The sequence below is a fragment of the Silurus aristotelis genome (assembly GCF_946808225.1).
Source record: "Silurus aristotelis genome assembly, chromosome: 1".
In the NCBI taxonomy this organism is placed as follows: Eukaryota; Metazoa; Chordata; class Actinopteri; order Siluriformes; family Siluridae; genus Silurus; species Silurus aristotelis.
In genome coordinates this window covers 9033362-9058527 of record NC_139574.1, presented here as the reverse complement: position 1 = coordinate 9058527, position 25166 = coordinate 9033362, and the positions used below count along the sequence as shown (strand labels likewise).

Here is a 25166-nt window from a genome sequence, read left to right as displayed (position 1 = left end):
GTCTGAAATTGTCATCGTAGGTGCATGTCCACTGTGAGAGACATAATCTAAAAAAAAAATCCAGAAATCACAATATATGATTTTTAAACTATTTATTTGTATGATACAGCTGCAAATAAGTATTTGAACACCTGTCTATCAGCTAGAATTCTGACCCTCAAAGACCTGTTAGTCTGCCTTTAAAATGTCCACCTCCACTACATTTATTATCCTAAATTAGATGCACCTGTTTGAGGTCGTTAGCTGCATAAAGACACCTGTCCACCCCATACAATCAGTAAGAATCCAACTACTAACATGGCCAAAACCAAAGAGCTGTCCAAAGACACTAGAGACAAAATTGTACACCTCCACAAGGCTGGAAAGGGCTACGGGGAAATTGCCAAGCAGCTTGGTGAAAAAAGGTCCACTGTTGGAGCAATCATTAGAAAATGGAAGAAGCTAAACATGACTGTCAATCTCCCTCGGACTGGGGCTCCATGCAAGATCTCACCTCGTGGGGTCTCAGTGATCCTAAGGAAGGTGAGAAATCAGCCCAGAACTACACGGGAGGAGCTGGTCAATGACCTGAAAAGAGCTGGGACCACCGTTTCCAAGGTTACTGTTGGTAATACACTAAGACGTCATGGTTTGAAATCATGCATTTACATTTACATTTCCATTTGCGGCATTTAGCAGACGCCCTTATCCAGAGCGACGTACAAAAGTGCTTTAAATCTCTAGTAATTAATAAATCTACACTGGTACGCAAGATTACAAACTTAATATAAATATAACTCGAATTCTACAAACTTGGAAAGTGCTAATTTAGGTATTTCAGGAAGAGGTAGGTCTTCAGTCGTCGCTTGAAGATAATCAGGGACTCTGCTGTAAGGACATCTAGGGGAAGTTCATTCCACCACCTCGGTGCCAGAACAGAGAAGAGCCTGTATGGCACGGAAAGTTCCCCTGCTTAAACCAGCACATGTCCAGGCACGTCTTAAGTTTGCCAATGACCATTTGGATGATCCAGAGGAGTCATGGGAGAAAGTCATGTGGTCAGATAAGACCAAAATAGAACTTTTGGGTCATAATTCCACTAAACGTGTTTGGAGGAAGAAGAATGAAGAGTACCATCCCAAAAACACCATCCCTACTGTGAAGCATGGGGGTGGTAGCATCATGCTTTGGGGGTGTTTTTCTGCACATGGGACAGGGCGACTGCACTGTATTAAGGAGAGGATGACCGGGGCCATGTATTGTGAGATTTTGGGGAACAACCTCCTTCCCTCAGTTAGAGCATTGAAGATGGGTCGAGGCTGGGTCTTCCAACATGACAATGACCCGAAGCACACAGCCAGGATAACCAAGGAGTGGCTCTGTAAGAAGCATATCAAGGTTCTGGCATGGCCTAGCCAGTCTCCAGACCTAAACCCAATAGAGAATCTTTGGAGGAAGCTCAAACTCCGTGTTTCTCAGTGACAGGCCAGAAACCTGACTGATCTAGAGAAGATCTGTGTGGGCCAAAATCCCTCCTGCAGTGTGTGCAAACCTGGTGGAAAAACTACAGGAAACGTTTGACCTCTGTAATTGCAAACAAAGGCTACTGTACCAAATATTAACATTGACTTTCTCAGGTGTTCAAATACTTATTTGCAGCTGTATCATACAAATAAATAGTTAAAAAATCATACATTGTGATTTCTGGATTTTTTTTTTTAGAATGTCTCTCACAGTGGACATGCACCTACCATGACAATTTCAGACCCCTCCATGATTTCTAAGTGGGAGAACTTGCAAAATAGCAGGGTGTTCAAATACTTATTTTCCTCACTGTATATATATATATATATATATATATATATATATATATATATATATATATATATATATATATATATATATATATACACTCTAACATAACCCCTAACTTCAAACCTTAAACCAAACAATAAACCCTAACATAATTCCAAACCCCAACTTTAATCTCTACCCTCAACATTAACTTAACCCCTCACTCTAAACTCTAATCCTAAACCTAAACCCTAGTCCTAATCTGTAAACCAAATCCCTAAACACTAAACCCTAATTCCAAATCCATAACACTTAATTCTAAACCCAGCCCTAATCCCTAAACATAACAAAACTGTTAAACCCTAAACCTAATCTCTAAACCTAACACTTAGACCCTAAACCGAACATCTAATCTCTAACCTTAATTCCAAAGACAAAACCTATAACTCCCAAACCCTTTAACTCCAGATCCTCACATAACCCTTAATCTCTAAACCCTATCAACCCAACCCTAATCCCTTGTACATTATATACTTTTATATATAAGATAAGATAAGATACAGCAGCAAAAAATAAATAAATAAATGCAAATATATAAAAGAATAGACACATAATATAGTATACAAGTATATACACAACACAATGTATAAATACAAATAAGGAAAAAGTACGAATTGCAGGTAGCATATATCATGTTTACGCTTTTCACAAAATATATTTTTGTATTCTTTTTAACATATTTAACTGGTGAACGGTTTCATCACCAAATCTGTTAAGAGGAGTCTAAATTTGTTTGTTTGTTTTGTTTTTTCCAACCTATGTGAGGAATTTGAGCTCCAACAATCTGGCAACCAGGTTTAAGTTTTCCCCAAACAGAAGCAGTGAAGCTGTAATGTGGCGAAGGAGGAAAGAGTGCTGTTAGAAACACCTCTCACACACACACACTCAGTCTCACACACTCTTACACACAGTAGGATGTGGACAACTTTAAGGAAAAGCTTTCCAGCCAGGACAGGAGTGAAGTTTGACACAGATGCCGGGTGAGTAGGACTTTCTCACGACTCGTCAGTAGAGTTGTCCTGTCCTCATGGCTGTGTGCTAGCTTAGCGCTAGCTTAGCCACTGGAACATTACTCTCATCGTTTACTTGGTTAATACTCCCTGAAATAACTCTTACAAACAATAAAATATATACTTTCCCTCCTTCTTTTCTTAGTTCACTTCAGTCTTATTTTCCCCTCGTCCTAATTCAGCCCACTATGCTAACACTGGGGTCATATTAGGGTGAAAAAGTTGCTAGCTTTCAGTAGCATTAGTTATTTTTCTATTAGATGTGGCTATTTGGCTAACTTATTTATTTCTATAATATGAAATGAATAATAACATTTGGGAAATGAAGTATTATTTTTTGCGGGGAGAGTCTGTAATGAATACTCAGACAAGGTCACTCTTTTGTACTTATCTCTGTATCCTGGATCTCATGGCTTAGTCATGTGATCTAAATATCACTTTATTTCATCTTAAATCATCAGAATTGATCCCTGATTTCTGAAAAATCATCAATCAATCATCATTTGTCTTTCTTTCCTAATCGATTCATGTGTTTACTGTTTATTTTACTTCTCTGTAGGACCTTTAAACTTCATTTATAAGCTTTTATATAATGGTCTGTTTTGTTTTTCTTTAAGTCGTAATTATAATGTGGAAACTCAGAAATATTTAAATGATTGCATTGTTTAATTAAAAAAAACAAAAAAAACAGCCTGAAAGCCTGGGCAGAATGTTTATTAGTATTCGGGTTAGTCACCTGTCAAGTCGTGTTGTAACCACGCCCCCTTTATGACATCATCATATTAATTGAATATTAAAATAATCGCTAGTTGCAGCCCAAATATCAATTAGGAAAGGATTCCCATTCAGTTGTATTTCCACGCTTCACCACTAGAGGCAGATACACAGTTTACCATTAATGATAAGTTACCCCTGACATCTCTATGCACCCTTCTCCATCAAGAGCATAAAAGGCCAGAACACTGAGTAGCAGCGGCCGTTAAGCTTCGTGCAACCTACCGAACAGCAGGGCGTTCGACATCACGCAACCTACCGAACAGCAGGGAGTTCGACATCACGCAACCTACCGAACAGCAGGGCGTTCGACATCACGCAACCTACCGAACAGCAGGGCGTTCGACATCACGCAACCTACCGAACAGCAGGGCGTTCGACATCACGCAACCTACCGAACAGCAGGGAGTTCGACATCACGCAACCTACCGAACAGCAGGGAGTTCGACATCACGCAACCTACCGAACAGCAGGGAGTTCGACATCACGCAACCTACCGAACAGCAGGGCGTTCGACATCACGCAACCTACCGAACAGCAGGGCGTTCGACATCACGCAACCTACCGAACAGCAGGGAGTTCGACATCACGCAACCTACCGAACAGCAGGGAGTTCGACATCACGCAACCTACCGAACAGCAGGGAGTTCGACATCACGCAACCTACCGAACAGCAGGGCGTTCGACATCACGCAACCTACCGAACAGCAGGGCGTTCGACATCACGCAACCTACCGAACAGCAGGGAGTTCGACATCACGCAACCTACCGAACAGCAGGGAGTTCGACATCACGCAACCTACCGAACAGCAGGGAGTTCGACATCACGCAACCTATATTAAATAGCTGCTCTGAGTGCTTCTGGTGTAAAAGCCACTGTTTTAATGACCAATTCAATAGATATGTAAAGATCTACATTCTGAAATAGGTTTGACAAACATCTCTTGTGACCTTATCATTCATAAGAACCTGCTCTATGTTTTTTTCTTGCGTGTTCACTGTTTATATAGTCGGATTTGTTTTTGTCATTGAAATGAGCTCCGTTTGTCTGGCTCTATCTACATCAGATGATGGAGCTTTAAATATAATCCATGTCCACTGAAGACAATCAAGTCATTCACATCAATAAAACACTTAGGCTTGGTGGAGAAGTGAGGTCTGGCAAAGCTCCTGCTGTGATTCAGCACTGGCTGATAAAACATGACCTGCTTAAATGTATTTAGATGGAATATTATAAGCAGATATTTTTTTACACCTACTGCATCACTGACTCTGGTTACTTCTGGCTGCTTAATGCAAGTTGTGTTTATATATATACATACATACATATAATGTTGACTAATCGGTTATCAGCAAGTACGATCCAAATTTAGTCGACCTCTAATTAACACATGTTTATGTGTGGTTTAATACATTGTGCTACCTCCTATATTTTATCCTCGAAAACGTTTTCTGGGCAAAACACTGGGGCTTGTACTTTTCCAGCATTTTTGCATTCTGCACTTTATTTTATGTGGAGAATCTCTGTACTGATACTGTAAGGATTTGGAAATGTTTGTTACTGATTAGCAATGTGTCCTTTTGTCTCACAGTGCGGTTTGGGGATAAATCCACTTCTCATCCACATGCAGTTCAAGACAATCCACAGAGACCAAGTTCTAAATCACAGCAGGTGAAACCAAAGGTATCCGGAGGAATGGCTACACCCTTCGTGCCAGTGCCTGTGCCCATGCCTATTGATCGAGCTCTCCCAGGCTCCTCTGGGGTCCGACGGCCCAAACGGGCATCGAGCGTGAGCAGCGTGTCCAGCAGCTCAGGGTCGTCTTCCACTAAAGGTGCAGGCGAGGAGGGTAGTTTTGGGAGAAGCGGAGATGGGAGGTGCTTCATTGCGTCGTGTCAGAGTCCTGTAACCAGGGCCAGGATCAATGGAGTCGAGTCCACAGTGGAGTATACCAGCAGCGCAAGACCGGACTCGCCAGCACACACATTCGAATGTGAGGAGAGACCCATAACTCCCACGGTGCTCGGCTACGAGGTCATGGAGGAGAGAGCGAAGTTCACGGTAAGGGAATTCTAGTGTAGTTTAAAAAGGACAAGGGACTATGGATCTCAAATATGGATCTTCCCTCGTGCATTATTGTAATTAATAATTTTTTTTATAAATGTTATGAATTAAAATGCAGATTTTAATGTTCACAAAAAAAACGACTGTTACAGTAACAGTAAAATTAATTTCTTTCCACCTCTGCTTTCAGGTGTGCTTTAAACCAAGTACAGTGGTACCTTGACCTACGAGTTTAATTCGATCCGTGGACGAGCTCGTATCTCAATTTGCTCGCACATCAAATCAGTTTTCCATATTGAAAATACTTAAAATGGCATTAATCCGTTCCAACCCTCAAAATGACACCTGATTTTTTATGTTTCATTTTATTAAATTAGGAAAATACATTTCAAAATAACAAATCTTGTATGAAAACATAATAGAAAGAGTTTGTAAAGATATAATAGGGTTTCATTCAGTCTATTTTCCTTGGAGATGAGACGACTTGAGTTAACGAAGACGCCGGCGGAGGGCGGGGCGGAGGGTGAGGCGATAAGCGGAGTCGGAGGGAAAACTCGATTTTTTGCTACGCTCTATCACTCCTGTACACTACGTATCCCCAAACTTAAAATTTTTACTTTTTCGTTTTTGCTTATCTTAATTTTCATCACAGTCTTCGCTTTCTGGCTTCGCTTCGCCATCTAGCAGCGGCGTCTCGAGCTCGTGCCTCAATTTTTTGCTCACGTAACAAAGCAAAAAATCGACCGATTGACCGCTCGTACCTCGGAAAACTCGTACATTAATGCACTCGTAGGTCAAGGTACCACTGTATTGCTTTTTATTGAAATTGAAACACTAGTTGTCACACAAAAAAAAAAATAATTATAATAATTTTTCATTGTATCAGAAATGGAAACGCACACATTATCAACTTGTGCTTGTTAATATGATGAACAGCGCTAAGTGCATTTTGTTCCTGGAATATTCTCTCTGTTGAATCTCGGTTCAGCCTTAAATAGCTCCTGGAGTCATCCGTTAGATAAAATGATACCGGTATCTTCCTGTTTCAGATGTAGGATGATGCATGGTGTCTGGATTGCAGTAACTGTGCCTGGTGTTGACACTTAAAACACCAGTTCAAGAAAACAAACCTGTCATTACACGAGGGATTACACACACCAGGGGCAAACGCAGTATTATTTTTATCTGTGTTTAAAGTGTGTGTGTGTGTGTGTGTGTGTGTGTGTGTGTGTGTGTGTGTGTGTGTGTGTGTGTGTGTGTGCAGTGTGTACCTAGTGTGTGCTATCTTAAAGGGGATCGATCAGATTTTGTGAAATAGCCGAACGCTCTGCAGAACAGGTGCGATTGGTTGATTTGTATTTAGAGGTGATGGAGTTGGTCAAAATTCCCTTGGGCGCAGGAGGGAGTGGGGTTGAGTTCACTTCTTCTGCACACGTCTCTGCTTTATTCTGTGGGCTGTGGTTTCTTTTTAAGCAACGTGGCAGGCCATGGGTTTGTTCAAGATATGGAAAATGAAGAAATTAATTTCTCAGGTATAAGATCACTTCCACCGTGTCGTGTTCGTAAGTAGGGTTGCAAAATAGTTGAACATTTCCGGAAACTTTTCAGCAGAAAAACTTGGAACTTCATCCGGGGAAATTTGGGAATATTCCTAGTTGGAAACTAACTGGGAAGTTTTTTTTTTCTTTTTTGTTGTTGTTGTTGTTGTTGTTTTTTTAAAACAGATTTAATAATGATATTTTTGACTTTGATTTAATTATTAGTCTAATTTTGTTGCACAATAGCTTACACACAGCGCAGGGAAGTTTTAAACATACATTTGTGTTAGATTTATGTCATTTTACTTGAATCCTCGCCAGGATGGAAATTTCTTTGGCACTGTTTTGTGTGGAGGATTCAAGAAATTATGTGCGTTATGTTATGGATGAATCCTTTAGTATGTGTGATTGATTAATATGCAAAAAATTAGGGATGCACCCAAATGAAAATTCTTGGCCGAAAACCGAAAAAGGAGGAAAGCAAAGCCGAAAACCGAAACACCGAAAGAAATTATGGCAATTATTATTACCGTTGCATTAATGGCTATGACTGTGTACTAACCTTACTAGTCTTTCGGCCGAAAACCGAAAATGCACTTTTGGGCTATTTTCGGCCGAAAACAGCTCTGTAGAGACACCGTGATCACACGGTCACACCTCCAGAGAGATATTGAGCTGATGCGTGTTGGAAAAGAGTCCAGTGCTGCTTTTCTCTCAGTTTCACACCTGCTCTCCTGCTGTTTGTTCCTATCACACACCAGGAAACACCTTAGTAAACAGTTCAACCTGCCTGTCAGGGTTGTGCTTTTAGAACTGTACTCAAAACAGATCTTTCCCTACATTGGCCCTGGACTTTCTGACGGTATAATCTCAATATTATCACACTCTCCATCAGATATTATTGTTCATATGTTCCTTTAGCATGTATTTCTCCTCCTGTAAATGTGAATGTAGTTTAAGGCTTTGACGAGTGATCGTCATGAGGAACTGCTCGACTTGAACTGTGATGTTGATGATTGAACTCAACACCGGTTTGTGTTCTTTTCAGCTATTTTGCAGTTTATTTGGACTATAGAGCAGGAGATTAGATGTTTAATGTGTCCTACGCTGCAATGGGATGCTTAAATGCCAAAGTGGGAGTTTACCGGTCAATAAAATGTGCACCAAGATATACATTAAGTATCTTTGCTGCTTTTCAAATCTTCTCTATAAATTGTATTATTTCAATTTTGTACTTAGCATAGGTACATCTAATACCATTTGTACCAGATTAAATTTTAGTTGGATTTTAAACATTGCAGACCTGAATTTTTAAAATGACCTGCAGCTCCAACCAACCAGTAATTAGCTTCTGCTTTTTTTTGTTTTGTTTGTTTGTTTGTTTGTCCTGCTACAGTGTTGTAAAGTCTGCATATGGCTGTCCACGCCTTCTTCACTATTGAAGACAAAATTAACAGGACAGCTTATAGACACTCACAATCTTCCACTCTACTGCAGTTAATGTTGTATTAATGTGTATATATGTGTATATTGTGTATTAATTTAATAGAATGAAAACAAATTGTAATCACTAAAAAAAAAAGGAAAGTTTTTATAATGGCGTCTATGGAAGTGGTTTCGGAATATGTCATCTCTCGTGGTTGGATGTTGGATGGGGTTTGTCTTTGATGAGTCTCCATTCTAAGAGTTTCATTGTACTTCCATGACTTGGCTCGACATTCATTTGCGATAGACATCGTTACTGCTTTCAGTTGTATAGTTAGTGTATCGTAATTTCAGCATTATTTCAGCCTGCTGGTATTCAGAGGCATAAAGAAATGGCACTTGGAGCACAATCTTGAACAAAGTCATATTCAGGAATACTGATATATTTATTAAACAGAAAGAAATGACAGTAATGCATCAGAAAGCTCCAAAGATGTTTCTGTTGGTATTCCTCATTAACCCACTTGTGATTTTTCTATAATTCGCTTTTGCCCCAGTCACCAGGCACAGCATCATGTGAGCTTTCTGGAGCTCTCATTTGTTTTTGTCTGATCCAAATCAGATTTATTGCTCTGTCCTGCACTCTTCTGGCACTCAGAGCCTGGCTTGTTCCACGTCCCCCCACACAACTCAATGAATGACTCTTTGTGAAATTCCAGACAAACCCTGAGTAAAATATCTGCAGCTCAGGGTTGAGTGTAGATCAATAGTTCACTTTTTTTTTTATCAACAAGGCCAGAACAATGATAAAACATGTCACGAGGGATGAATCTTATTTTCAGTTTAGATGGAAAGTCATCGAAGGCTAGCGATGTTTCTGCTGCATGCAAAACAAAACCACATTTCCAATGTTTCATTCACTTTTAGGTAAAAAATAGAACGTGTGCAATTTCTGATCCTCTAGTTTTCTGTTGTGATGTGCGTTATTGATGTGCTCTTTCCCTGGTTGCTCTTTAGCTAGACAACTCCACCTTTAGAACTCTTTAAACGATTGTTCGGACATGACGTCCGTGTACGTCGACATGTGCAATGTTACGAGGTTTACAATATCGCTTTGTTTAGTCGTCAATGGTATAAAATCTCCGTACGGACGTTCCTGCTCTTCCATGTATGTTTGCCAAAAAGAGAAACATGTAAAAACTCCTAAATGTTTCTTAGAAAGATTTCTCAGTATATATAAACAAACACAATGCAGTGCAAAAAAACAGCAGTAGCAGCAGTTGAGAGGTGCAGAAAACAGCATGTAAACAGTGTGATATGCTAAAGTATAATTAATTATAAATAAATGGTGGTGGAATGGATTGAGATGATTAATGAGTGTGTGTTAAGTTCAGGTTGTGAACTTAGTTCGCGAGGCAGGAAAACATAGCAGTGAATGCTTCTCTCTCCAGTCGCGAACTGCCGCTTGTCCACGCACCTCCCTTCCACATACATATAAACTATGCAACAATTACAGCTTACTAGCCTAAATGGCTCTGTTTTGTTAAATTATGTACTAATATTAGTAAAAATGATTAAATTACAGTAGGAGTGTAAATGTACATGTATTTGTAATGAAGTTTTTCAGTACTGCATTTCGGTCCGGTACACGTGTACTGTATGTTGAGTTATTTTTAGAGGACAGTAAATCTGTACTGCTATACAAGCTGAACATTCACTACTTAAAACTTGGATATATTTTAATTTTCATAGTATTGCCCCTTGAGAAGATGATTAAGATGGTTGCTGAAATGTGAGGGTGTAAATTTTGTTAGTATAAATTTTGCCTTTTAATTACATTTTATTGAATCAATTTCATTCGTGCTGATGTAATTGATTACTCGTTGTAATCAATTCAAAAATGTACCGAAATTGAACCGAACCGTGACTTAAAAAACTGAGGTGCGTGTCCCCAAAATTCCAGCTTACTAGCCCATACTAGCACTTACGATATTTTTAAGTTAGAACGAGGTCATCTGTACGTTTCTTCATCGTAAGTCGTGGACTACTTGTACTTATTGACGTCTTGTATGAACATATACTATATACTAAAAAGTATATGGACCCCTGGTTATAACGCTTCTGGGTTTTTTTTTTTGGGTTTTTTTGTTTTTTAGATTTTAGTAGATTCTGCCTGTTTGTCTTCCTGACCTACAGAGAATGAATTTCCAGATACAATCTTACTGTTTGTTGCAGTTGTTTGCTAGAAAATTGTGCGTCACCCAGGATGTTGCTTTTGCTGCTGTTTCTGTGTCGTGCTGTAACACCGTGTGCTTTTGTTTGTGTTCAAGATATCAAGTTAATAATGGGTGTGTTTTTTCTTTTCTTTCTTTGGCAGGTCTATAAGATTCTTGTGAAGAAGACCCAGGAGGAGAGCTGGGTGGTGTTCCGGCGTTACACCGATTTTTCCCGACTCAATGACAAGGTCAGGCTCTCGCGCACACGCACAAACCACTGTGAGGGTTTCATGTCATTTTTGACTCGAAACAAAAGTAAGTAATTGTACATTTTACGGAAAAGTTTAAGACACGCCTATAACATCAGCCTTTATCAGGCTCTTGATTTACAGAGACACTGAAGCACTTTTATAAGTCGCTTAACCTGAGACATGTGAAGCCAGACAAATATTTGTTCTTGCTCATGTAGTGTTTGTGTCATACTTGTGGGACGAGAACCGTCCTCTTACACATACATGAGCTCAGAGATGCCCACGGTTGGTGACACTGAGATTTACATGGAAAAGAAAGTTTTTTTTACCCCTGCCACCTTTCATTTTCTCGAAGGAATGGATACATTTATTCATTAGGATTTTAATGCGTGCTTTTAGGGTCTGTTATGTCACCAGCTCAGCAGTTCTGGAGTTTTCAGATAATGAGAAGGCAGGTAATCAAGAGTACAAAACCAAACTGCTCTATGGATAATGCATCATGCTTCTCTTTTTTTTAATCTGATTTATACTGGAAACTGTTGGTATCAATTTAGATTGGATATTTTGTGTAAGAAAAATCCCTCAAACCTACAGTGGACCATCGCCCTGGGCCCTGTGTGTAGCTGCAACTAGCCTGAACATGCTGAGCAAGCTTGAGGGGATGAGACTTGGGGGACGAGAACCGTCCTCTTGCACATGCATGAGCTCAGAGATGCCCATGGTTGGTGACGCTGAGATTTACATGGAAGAGAAAGTCTTTTACACCCTGCCACCTTTTATTTCCTGAAGGAACGGATACATTTATAACAAACAAGCTTATATGCACTAAACGTATACATTCTATTCTTATACATACACTCTTTATATCTATAAAGCTGCTTTGGGACGATGTCCATTGTTAAAAGCGCGATTCAAATAAATCTGTATGGAATTGAATGCTTTTCTCTTGTACCCAGCCCCAGTCATGTGACTCCTCTATATTGCAAATAAACGTCCTCATCTCATTTCTCTTTTTGATTACCTCAGAGTGTGCATTGTTCCCTGAACAAGATGGTGTTTGATCAGAGCTGCATGGCATCAGGAGAAAAGAAGTGATGTAGTGTGTGTTTAAGGGAATATATTTCTTCTAGTGTTTAACTTGGAACTGAATGAGAGCGAAATGAACAAATGCAGAGGAAATTCCAGTTTTGGAAATTCCAATTTTTAAGACTGCTAGTCTTTCATGGGATTTAACAGGAATATAAGGGGAATTCATTGGAAGAAACTAGGAATTTATAAAATTGCAGGTTAGCCTCTAACAGGGAATGTGTAGTTAAAATATAGTTGAGAGAAATCTTGCAGGATAATTGTGGTTAAAACAACCAGATTTAATGCAGTTTCAGTTGACTTTCTACCCTCCATATTCATTAATCAAATGCTTACAGCACACTTACTGCTCTGGCTCTACACCATGCTGTTAGTTGTTTCACCTCCTCTTGTCGTTCTTGCTGATGAGACTCACCACGGTTGTGTCATCGGCGAACTTGACGATGAGTCAGCAAAATGAACAGCAGTGGGCTGAGCTCACAGCCCTGAGGGGCCCCAGTGCTCAGTGTGGTGGTGCTGGAGATGCTTTACCCGATCCGAACTGACTGAGGTCTCCCAGTCAGAAAGTCCAGGATCCTGTTGCAGAGAGAGATGTTTAGGCTTAGTAGGCTCTGCTTCTCAATCAGGTGCTAAGGAAGGATTGTGTTGAATGCTGAACTGAAGTCTATGAACAGCATTTGTACATATGTGTCCTTATTGTCCAGGTGGGTGAGGGCCAGATGGCATGATTCATGGAACGGTTTGGACGATACACATACTGCATAAGGTCCAATGAGGGTAGTAGCTGGGTCTTGATATGCCTCATGATAAGCCTCTCGATGCACTCCTTCGTGATGGGTGTGAGTGTGATGGGAAAATAGTCATCGAGGCAGGAGACGGTAGACGTCTTTGGCACAGGGATGATGGTCATTGTCTTGGGGCACATATGAACAACAGCACTGCTCAGGGAGATGTTGAGGATGCCAGTGAAGACATCCGCTAGCTGTTCTGCACATTCCCTTAGCACTCGGCCAGGAATGATGAAACATTAGCGCTAATTGGAATATACATTCAGAGAACAATATCAGGTGTATAAAAGGGTCTACATCTCACAACCATAAATTCCCCAGCAGTGAGCAATAGGTGGAAATGAGGACAGAGTTCTTACACCATTCCAAGTTGATGTAAACGCACAGTCCGCTGCCGCGAGTCATACTTGGTTTCATACTTGGCGTTAGCTTGTTGGAGCTGGGATTTGAACTCACGACCTTTCGATCAGAAGTCCAACATCCTAACCACTTTCCTTCATTAGCCATGCCTTTTCCCTCCATTATACATTTCTGAATGTTTTGTATTTTTCATAACCTGCGAGTGTGTGCGCACATACACGCTTGTCCTTTCTCCAGTTTGCATGTATTGTACTTAATCTAAAAAATCCGTTTAAAAAGAGGAAACTTTTCTGCAGTGATGCACATAGTGGCAAATCGTTTACCGTATTTCTGAGCAATGCGAATTTAACAAACCACCCTCAGGATTGTGCACAGTTATGTCGCGGCATTACAATAGCTCTTTTCGAGCGAGTATTCACCTTTGTCACATTTTACGGCAAAATACGTACAGGCTGTACCGAAAGTAAGCTCTGCCAATCCCCCTCCTGTCCTGCCAGCCCTTGTCTGGCTCAAAAGCTTATGTGTATTATTGTGTATGCAAAATGAGATGCGGTAACGATGCATACAAATTGAAAACGTCTGCAATTGCTGTAATTCTATTGTGTAAATGCAGGAAGATGATGATATATGCCAGAATTAAATTCTTTACTTTTTTTTTTTTTTTTATGTTCTAAATAATTTGATCCAGAAATAGTGTGTGTGAGAAGCTGGATTAGAGCCAGCTAGTTTTTTGTTAACTGTGTCAGAGCACTGTTAGGACTTGGTCACATTTTGAGAAAATGAACGTCGTCGTTTAAGAATGCTGCCGGAGAGCAGGTGTCCATGTTGTGGCAGTGCAAGGACTGTTTTGCTCAAAGGGTGTTGATTTGTTTCACTTCTCTATTTGAATGTGAACAGAGCCGTGCTTGCTTAATAACAGCCTGTTTAAGCACATCCTGTCCCACTGGTTTCCCCTCTAGCTTATGTTACAAAACATTATTAAGGCTTTGTCCAAGAATATATCATGCACTCTAAATGTTCTACTTTAGAAAGTTGTTTTGACATCTTGCCCTTAACTGCTGGTTAAATTTGTGGCATTTTAATTCAAGTCAAATGAATGGGTTATGTAACTAGAAACGGTACTTCTGTTTGTCTGCTCCAATGACAACGCCAGTGTTAGTAAGCCAGAGAAAGAGGTTAGACCAGAGCTCCCCAAACTACGGCCTGCCGTTTTTACACGCTGCACGGAGGTCGCTATATTATATTTATTATTTATTATATGCAATTATATTTACTAACAAATACCAGAATATTATGAATATTTAATAATAGTTATGGCAGGTACGATCCAACTTGTCTATCGTTAAAATCCACTGTCGGTCGACTTATTAACATCTAAAGCCTAATTATTTGTTCAATTCTCTCACCAACCGTATGTATGTGCATAGTAAGTAAATGATTTTATTTGAATAGATATGAATATGAGAAAATGACAGTGTGACGGTAATAATGCATTTTTAATAAAATACAAACAAGTTTGGGGACTCCTGAGACTGATTGAGGTCAACCAATAGTGGATTTTACTGATCCCGATTAACTAGGTTGGGTCATACTTGCTGATGACTAATTAATCAGCTGATTTTTAAATAGATACTGGATTTAAAATAAAAAGCACTACATGCAAAAGCACTACATGTAAAATAGTACTGAACTTTACTATAAAAATAAAACTTAAATAAATGTTTTGTGAAGACATTTATAGTTTGCCGTTTAGATTTATGTGAAATTGTCAAACTTTACAGTCAGATTCAATTTGTAACATTTAACTGAAGATTAGATTAGAAGTACTGTTTGTTTATTGAACCATTACCAACAAATTTTTAAATTGTACATTTTTATTTTTTTTCTCTTAACTTTAGTTAATGCACTAACATGAATGAAGTACAGTGCTCAGTCTCGTGTGTCAAAACAAACCACACATGGCTTCAGCAATTTGCCTCTAGAGGCCGCTCTTGTACTGTATAATGACAGAGGACCTTCTCGGCTGATCCAGCCCAGACGCAACCAGGAAAAACTATCGGTGTTGATTTTTGCCACTATTGGTGCCGATTAATCAGCAAAGCTTCATAATACATACAAAAATATTAATAAAGGCAAATGTTAACGTTAACATTTTCCTGTACATCCAATTGCATCCAATGCAATATATTGTGAAAAATTTTATAAATTAATTGGAAAAAATATATATATATTTTTTACTTTACCCAACACATTCTACTGAGTTTATTACTGATACTCTGACTTTTTTTTTTATAAAAGTGTATGCAATGAGATGTAAGAGGACTCATGTATGTTATCCATTAATAACACAATATATGTCTATGGTTTCTGCAGTTAAAGGAAATGTTTCCTGGGTTCCGCCTCTCTCTGCCACCTAAACGCTGGTTTAAAGATAACTACGACACTGACTTCCTGGAGGACAGACAGTTAGGCCTGCAGGCTTTTCTACAGAATCTGGTGGCTCACAAGGACATCGCTAATTGGTGAGCAGATTACAGACATGATTACAGACATTAAGCCCCAGTTTACTTTGTCAGCCTGCTGAATATGCTTTCGAGTTCCGTTTTCGCATTTTGTATCGCAGCAGTAATAAAGTATAACGAAATGCTTATCAGGAAGAAGATAAGTAGGCCATGCCTCCTAACACACACTGATCCTTCCATGCCCTGAGCTTTACTTGGCATTCAGCCCTGACCACATCGGCAAGAGCCTTCTGGCATTCAGTCAGTTAATGTACTCCAGTCTGCTTCTCAGCTCGGCTAATGGAGCGCACACACACACACACACACACACACACACACACACACACACATACACACACAAACCATCAGCTAGTGTTAGATTAATACTCTTCAATCAATCTCAGACATCATCTAAATCTTTATGAGCAGGAAGACTGTTATAAACAACGGGACATTTTTAATATACTTAAGTTAATCCTTTTATTTATTACTCATTCTCATTTCCAAGTCTTGGCTGTTGTCTTTAGAACTATTGGCACCCTCCACAAAAATTTATGTATGTATCCCAATATAACTGAAGTACTGAACAAGGCAAAGGACATCATAAGACAAAGCTGGTTCTTGGGTGGGAGGGATGATCTATTACTCTCTTCTTCATCAATCAGAGCACCAGGAGCCATACCCTGGTGATGGATGACTGTATTTTTCAAGTGTGCAGCTGAACATTTATGCTCCAGGTAACAGGAGAGGGTCGAAGGCAACAGCCTCAAGTGCCTGAAGTCTTTTTTGAAAAAAAGAAAAGAGAGAGAGAGAGGAAGAGACAGAGAGAGAGAGAGAGAGAGAGAGAGAGTATATATTTGATCTTTTAGTTCATAGTGTGATACGAAAACCTTAAATGATTTGCAAAAATTCTCCTTTTTTTTTTCCCTCTGTTGAAATTCTGCCAGTGTCGGAAGATTCCAGACTTTTTCCTGCAGTGTAACTTCTCCCACAACGACCGCAAAAACCAATAGGAGCGCCGACTTAGCACAACTTAAAACACCTCAGGGAAGATGTAGAATCGAGTCATGTGGACAGTACAGAGAGAAGATATATTATGGAGGGAAAAGGAGTGGTTTTAATGACCTTTTTATTATGAAGGAATGTCATGAACAAAATTAACGATCCAGATCGTTTATGCTCGCCGCTAGCTACGGTTTAGCATCGTGTTGATGTCGAAAAACTTCGGACGCGACTTTCAGATGTTTTCTTTCAGCCCAGTTTTGACATTACTGATATATCTGTGTGTTTTGCAGTGTCGCGGTGCGAGAGTTTCTTTGTCTGGACGAGCCCCCGGGACCTTTCGACAGTCTCGAGGAGAGTCGGGTAAGACGTCTCATACAAAATACGTTTCCGATAGTTGATTAAAATTGTCCCAGTTTGTTAGTTTTAGAACTCGTACCAGTTGGTGATCATAGCACTGCTTTTAGCTGGATGTTTTTGGTATGAGAACCACACACATACTTGTATGACCGTGTCACTGCAGTGCTAAGAATGGTCCATCACCTTAATAATATATGTGGAGACCTAGGAAGCCTGTCAGATGTCACTGTGGCTGACTGGCAAAGGGACTCGGTTAAACCAAAACTGTGTAAATAATATACTTGGGTACTTTGAGGTGAAGAAAAAAAAAACGGTGTGGTTTAAAAAACAAAAAATAACAAAACATTTTTTCTTCTTCACCTCAAAGTGCCCAAGTACCATAATTTCCGGACTATTAAGCGCACCCTAATATAAGCCGCACCCACTGAATTTGACAAAGATTTTATTTTGAACATAAATAAGCTGCACCTGTCTATAAGCCGCAGGTGTCTACACTGAAACTAATGAACTTTACACAGGCTTTAATGAAAGACAGTGTCTGTTACACGGCTTGTATCTAAACAGTAGCCTACCAAGAAAGTCATTGTTCACTGTCTTCCTCCTTTCTTTCACAACAATTTCTCTCTGGAGTTTTTTTTTTGGCATCGTCGTGCGTTTAAAAATCACCATCGGTGAAGCTTTTCTCCCGATGCCGTGCAGCTCAGAACACAGATGAAGTGCGTGTTTTCATGCCCGGTTGTTTTCAGCGTGATGAACGATTCGCATTTCCTGTAGACAGTCCGAGTGATCGGCAGGTCAAACGTCAGAGGAACCTCATCCATATTTATGATGTGGTGCAGCCCGATTCAGTGGGAGCGCATCTGATTTTATATAAAGAGTTTAATTGGTTCAGCTGAACCCATTCGGCAATTTCATTGGTCTAATGCTATGAGGCTCAGTTTTTTTGGCTTGAAGTTTGTGAAACCGGGAAAAAACAGGAAAAATCCATAAATTAGCCGCTTCTTTGTTTAAGCCACGCGGTTCAAAGCGTGGGAAAAAGTAGCGGCTTTTAGCCAGGAAAGTACGGTATATTATTTTCAGTTTTAGTTCAACCCAGTCTCTTTCCCAGTCAGCCACAGTGACATCTGTCATTCTGCGCCACATTTCCATTTAGATATTGAAATAATAAACAGTTTATTTGAATATTTCATTCAGAACGCAGCGCTGAATCGCGGAGGACATTTTGACATCTGAGGACAAACTGTTTACAGTTTTTCTGTTGTTTTGGAGCTTTTCTCAGATCAGAAATGAAATTCCTCTACATCATGCAGTCACTTGTGCACATCATAAAAGCATTTCTCGTTGCTTTGAACAAATTCTGAATGCTTTGCTGCATTCATTGATTGTGTACGGTCGTCTGCTGTTTCCTACATTATCACTTGTTTATGCCATGTCGATCAAAATATCAGACTGGTTCTCACCTGAATAATGATTAAAACAGTGTTTCTTGAACTGACTTAATACTTTGAATATTCCAGCACATGAAAACAAACAAAAAAAACGTTTGTCACGTTATAATTTCTTTTTTATTTGCTCACAAAATAATAATTTGTCTAAATTTTGCTCTCAGGCATTCTGTGAGACACTGGAGGAGGGAAACTATCGTTTGCAGAAGGAGCTGCTGGAGAAGCAGAGAGAGATCAGTTCCTTGAAGAAGATGTTGGAGGAAAAAGAGCTCCACATACACATGCTCGAGAAGAGGATCAAGTAACGTGTGGATTTTCTGTTCCGTTTTTTTTTTGCTTCTTATTAATAGCGGATTTTCTTACTTTAATTGTTGGTATCTGCATTAACACAGTGAAATCTTTTTGTCTTTCAGTGGTGAGTCTCTGACTCCAGAGAGCCCATATGGTCTGTCTGCTCAGGGCAGTGAGAGCAGTGTGGATGCAGAGAGCTCTACTGCTGAGGCGGACCAGGACATGCCAGAGGAAAGTGGGTATGTTTCACTTCTTTTATTCCCAATGTTCATCTCAACTAGGGTTCAGTTTCCTTGTCGCTTTAAAACACAGCAGCCTTGTTCACATCTCATCTATAGAATTCAAGTGTTCAGACTTTGGCCTCAAAAACCTGGCCTCCCCCCACTCTTCAAGCTCTGCTTAAGGGGCGATACAAATTACTTTAAAAGCTTTACAGAATTCAACGTAGCCAATCCAATCTCCCAACTCAATTTAGCTAATGGTTGTGGGTTGATGCATTTCGAGTGCCTTGCACTGATAATAATACCTAAGGCAGGGTTTGTGCGTCATTACGTCCTAAATATGGTGCCAAACTCTACACCGATACGTTCTCTATACATCACCACTGTAAACACGCAGTGTTTCCGAACGCTGAGAAAAGAGTCGGCTTCTATGATATTTTACATTGGCTTTTATTGATCCGGGAGCATTCAAGTTGACTACGTTCTGTAATGAAGTATAGATTTTCAAATCATCCAGCAGCTGCTCCGATGCTCTGCGGAAATGTTGCGTGGAATGATGCGTAAAGTCTTATTGAACTAAAGCGTCTCTTTATGGTGAACGGTTGGCGTTTGGATTGCATTAGGTATGTGTTTTGAACTCAGAAATTTGGCACAGAGCTTTTCCTTAATAGCCAATCAGAGTTACACAAGTGGCGCCAAAGTCTGGAGCGAAACTGTACTTTATATAGACGTCTGTGTCATTTGTTTATACTGAATTTCCTGTAGCGGTTAGTTGTAGTTAAGCAGTTATGAGGGACTCGTTATTGTCTCATGAATATACATTATTCAGTTTTGAATGGAAAGTTTATACTACAGCACAATAGAATCCTTCCATTTGATTGGTCAGAAGGGAAAAAATTTACAATCCAGTCGTTCCAATAAGTAATCTTCGGTTTTGTAGCAGCTTCCACAAGTGGAGTATTCACACAAATTGAGCGTGTGGAATTTTCGATATGGTTTTATGTGAGGAGAACTCTGTGCTTTGTCTGAAGATAAAGCTGTAACTTTAGGTTTTCTGAGGCACAGCAACAAAGAAATAGATTCTGACAGCATTTTACGATGCAGATATTATCCTGCCCATCCTTGCGTAAACAATACAAACGCTGCAAATTGCCCAGTGAACCCAACCACACACACACACACACACACACACACACACACACACACCTTCATATTTCTAGCTGATATTTTTACTGGTTTTAAAGTGAAATAGCAGCTCCGACATCTATCCCGACATTTTCAGTTGGACTGCTAGGCATTGTTCTAATTCACTGCAGAAGGAGCCTGCACTTGATTTACGGTGCACTATGGGTAATATTTTCTCACTATTCAGGGAATGGAATTATTAGCACACTGGTCTAGACGACTGGGTCAGAGTATCTCTAAAACTGCAGCTCTTGTGGGCTGTTCCTGGTCTGCAGTGGTCGGTATCTATCAAAAGAAACAGTGGTGAACCGGCGATAGGGTCGTGGGCGGCCGAGGCTCATTGATGCATGTGAGGAGCGAAGGCTGGTCCGTGTGGTCCGATCTAACAGGCGAGCTCCTGTAGCTCACATTTACAGGGTTTGGCAGCAAAAGGGGGACCAACACAATATTAAGCAGGTGGACATAACGTAGTGCCTGATCAGTGGCCATATGCCTGATTGGTGTATGAAGTCTTAGACCGGGTCCAGTTCCACCGACCTGGTTTTGCTTCTGCAGCAAGGAAGTCAATCCCAGGCTGCTCTGTCTTGTGTCCTGAATGCTTCAATTCTGAGTTAGCTGTAAAAGTGATCATATGACTATATCTATTTTCTTTTCTCCAGCAGCTGCGAGCAGCGAGCATCACTGAGCTCCTCGGCGTGTTGGTGCGGTCCGGCCATCAGCTGCTCACCTCCAGTCATCCAGGTCACTCAGGTGGAGCAGTGACTTCGAAGCGAGACTTTTTTTTTACCTCCTTTCTCTTTATCTGTCTCTCTCTTTTTCTGTCTCTCTCTTTCCCAAGTTCCTGCACTCTCTCCCCGTGTCCACGGCCTCTCCCAACGTCACAGACGATTATCTCAGAGAGACAGAAGATGGGTTCCTTCTGTACACATATTTAAAAAAAATGCATTGGCAGAAGCCTGTTTTGGAGGAGCTGAAATCTGGAATACTGCCTGTAGAGGCAGCAGAATGTCTGCGCATCAAGTCAGATCATCTAAATCTGCTCTGAGAGATGTCCGGAGGCTTTTCGGATTTTAACTACTGACATCTAGCCATAGACTGCTTTTCATGAAATGTTTATTTCGTCATACAGAGGTGCCAACATGTACAGTTAAGCCATAACACTAATTTTAACACAGGACTTTTTTTTTCTTCACACCACTTAATCTGAATGAACCACTTTATCTGCACCTGTGACCTCATGGGCCTCAACCCTGCAAGCAAGAAACGGGGAATGTTGGGCCGCAGGCCTTTTTTTTTGTTGCTTGAAAAATGAAGAAAGTTAAGTTTCCATTTGTTTCCACGGGATGTGTTTTGTTGTGGTGTTTTTTTTTGTTTAGTTTTTTTTTCCTTCTCCTGTCAGCTCGGATTTTCTTAATAATGTTGGCACCTTCGTAACCCGACGGTTCACTGTGTGACAATCCAGAGACAGAAACTGCCTTTCCTCCAAAAACACAGTGAAGTAATGCCCCCATGTGGCCAATGCAAATATTGCAATTATCTACTCAGGAAGGACAATGTTATGCTTTTTGTTTTCCGTGTTGCTGCTTTTGCTGCTGCTGTTTGCTTTTCAACAGGGCTATAATATATTCCAGTTGACAAGTCTTTCCCAGCTGGTAGACATTCTGGATTTTCTCGTGTTGTCTTTTGAGTTTTGTGTCGTGTCACGTCGCACTGCAATCGCCTCATCCAAAATAGACATGCGGTTCACGTGTATGCATTTCAGACACTTTCAAGTCATATGTTGCTCCGTTCGACTGTCATTATTGTGAGAGTCTGGACACTAAGAGAAATTTGACTGGTAATGTGTGGCGATATTTATTCTCAGAGTTCTGTAGGATCCGATTTCCCTAAAGCGACCGCTCCTGATAATCGGCTCACATGATTAACCAGATTAGATGCAGGACCAGCTCTGGAAGTTCAAGCTTTTAAGGGATCAGAGCTAATGAATCTATTTCACACCCTGAAAGAGTTTTGCGTTTTTGTCAAGTGATTGTTTTGATTCTGTTTGTTCATTTCATATGTTTCCTAATTTGATGGTTTAATGCGGCAGCCACTCAAAAGTGATTGTGCCACACCTATTAACGTCAAGTATGATGTCAATACAACCAGGTCAAGACCAGGGATGGGACAAAAAAAAAAAAAAAAACACTAATGGCGCAAACAATATTAAGACGTGTGTGTGTGTGTGCGCGTGTGTGGTCACTAAAGCCAGTGTTTGTGTTCGAGGTGTGTTAATGTGTAACCGTGTTTAAATGATCACTCTCGCAGCCGTTTCCTTAAACCAGGTACCGCGTTCACTGCTTATAAATGGCCACATCGAGTCACACGTTGCACTTTAATATCCACCGGGATCGTGGGATATGGTGCGGTTAGAAATCTGCGAATAGCTTCAAACGGAGCCCAGTGCCTTTTTACGCATCTTATACATGCATATGTATACACTACACGCTTACTTTTTGGCCGTGTTCGCAAGAAATGCACCGTTTTTCTTTTTTTTTTCCTTCTTTTTCTAAATCAACTTCCCTGCTAACACAGTGCCTTGCATTTCTTCCTATTATCACAATTTCTAATACCATGACGTGTCGCTTTGCTGTTCTTTTGCTCCAATTGCTCTTCCTTTAGGGTTGATGCCAAATGATAAAATGGCTGTTGAGGCGACTCTTCATTAGAGTCATTCATACATTATTGCGATTCCAAGGATTGTACTTTCTCTATATTTAACTACACCGCACATTTAACGTTTCCATGTCGTATACGACAATGAAATGACGTTTCTCTGATGTTGGAGATGATCAGATTCGTGTTTAGATTGACTCAGAATGAAACTTATGCAACTGTTCAGTAGATTCAATTAAAACGTCGAACATTTCCTATAGGTTCAGCTCGACTTTAGTTATTCAGCCACAGACGAATGTTATTCTGATTTCTGACTCACATACAAACCCTTTTTTTCGCAGATCTTTATAGGAGTATATTTGGTTGACATGGTAACCATCATCTGCTAAGGGATAATAAAAGTTTTCCAAAGTATTTTTTTTACTTTGTCGTGACTTTGTGGAGTTGTTTTGTCTGTCTATGAATTTTTGACTGCACAAATGTACACATTACTGTATTTGATATATTGATTGCAAGAGACTGGACAGGATTCACAATTTTACTGTACTGTACTAGTGCTCTTTCCTTCTCTGATTGTCCATCCATCCATCTTTAAAAATTCTAATTCTGGGTTTTGCTCTGTCTGTCGTAAATTAAAGGTTCACGAGATTCACCTTTGACCTGCTTTTAGAGAGCCAGTCGATCATTGGTTGATCTGATGCCGTTCACTCGACTTCATTAGTGACGTTCGAGATTCATCTGCACAATTCATCAATTCAAGAAACATTTACACACAAAAAAAGTTTAATAGAAATTTTAGCTTGACAGATGATGACACCTGGTTTAAACATTTTGCTTGTCAGTGACTTATGCAATGAACTGATGCTGAGATGTTTTAAGGGTTGAGACTATTCAGGTGAATCTAGTATCATATATGCTGATCAGCATGACTTTAACGAGTGATAATGTAGGAAACGGCAGACAATTGCACACAATTAAACAAGTGTATTCACAATTTGTTTAAAGCAACAAGAAATGTGTTTATGATGTGCACAAGTGACTGATTTGTAGGTCGAACAAGTAGTTTTGAGAAATTCGTTTCTGATTTGAGAAATGCACCAAAGCAACTGCGAATTCTATCATAATCTTCTGGATTGTTGCATGACAGATTTTTGCCACTAGATGGCACCATTTGCTTATCTGAACCAGGGGTTCCCAACCACTGGGCCAAGGTCTGGTATCAGGCTGTGGATCATTTGGTACGGGGCTGCACAGCAAGAAGAAAAACTTTTATTTTTCTTTTCTTTTCTTTTTATTTCCTAATCTGCATGGTTAAAAAAAAGAAAAACATTTCTGCCTGCACTTGTTTTTTTTTTTTTTTGCATAAATAAATTAAGCCTGCACAGATTCTGCATGTTACATTTTCTTTATATGTAAAATTAAATGAATAATTAAATCATCTGTGTAATAGTAATATGATATGCACCTTGTGTGAAACTGGTCTGTGATTCAAAACATGAATAGGGACTTTTTGGGGGGAAAACAACCACTACAGGATGTTAAGTTAAAAAAAATAAATACACTTTAGTACACATACTAAATAGAATTACACAAAGAGTCCAAAACTGATACCTCTGGGTGAGTCTGTGATCTAAGTAGCCTCATGTTCATGTTCTTGGCTGAAAGGAGTGGAGCTCTGACCCATGCGTTATTATAATATTGCAATTTCAAATACTTGATATGTTGCATTACTGTTCCTTCGCTCTGAATGCTCTTTCTTTAGGCTTGATGCCAAATAATAAAATGGTTGTCAAGGCAACTGATCTATGGTGAAAGCATTAACATGGATACTGACCAACAGGGTCCCGCATTCATTAATGTGATTCTAAGGATAGTACTTTCTTCATAGTGGCCTGCAGAGCATCTTTCTCTCACTGGACACGCCCCCCACCCTAACCCTAACCCCCCTCGGCACAATTCTCTTTTGGCCTTAATTCTCATATGTGCGTGACCAACCCATTTTCTCTGTAGTCCCACTTTACTGTTATAACACTTTTCTTTGATAGCTAATCATTCAGCTTCAGGAGCATTAGCGAGCTCAGATAGCGGGGTTGTTTGTTTTTCCAGTTCATCTCAAAAGTGTCCAATGTGGTTGAGGAAAGAGTCTGTGCAGGACACTCA

At 40.0% G+C, this 25166-nt stretch overlaps 1 protein-coding gene across 4 annotated transcripts; it reads left to right on the top strand.

The window, feature by feature from the left end:
- The first annotated feature begins 2626 nt into the window (after nucleotides 1-2626).
- On the top strand, nucleotides 2627-23420 carry snx16 (sorting nexin 16). 4 transcript variants are annotated; one of them, XM_083547976.1, is made up of 8 exons: nucleotides 2627-2813; nucleotides 5210-5679; nucleotides 11023-11109; nucleotides 15720-15868; nucleotides 17143-17212; nucleotides 18819-18955; nucleotides 19068-19180; nucleotides 21014-23420. In XM_083547976.1, exons 1-8 carry the CDS (start codon nucleotides 2807-2809, stop codon nucleotides 21034-21036), a joined length of 1056 nt encoding a protein of 351 aa, XP_083404102.1. In that variant the 5' UTR covers nucleotides 2627-2806; the 3' UTR covers nucleotides 21037-23420. The 4 variants fall into 4 exon arrangements, with proteins under 4 accessions (XP_083404102.1, XP_083404101.1, XP_083404100.1 ...); XM_083547975.1 differs by having other exon boundaries at nucleotides 21011-23420; XM_083547974.1 differs by having other exon boundaries at nucleotides 19068-19184.
- Nucleotides 23421-25166: the final 1746 nt, after the last annotated feature.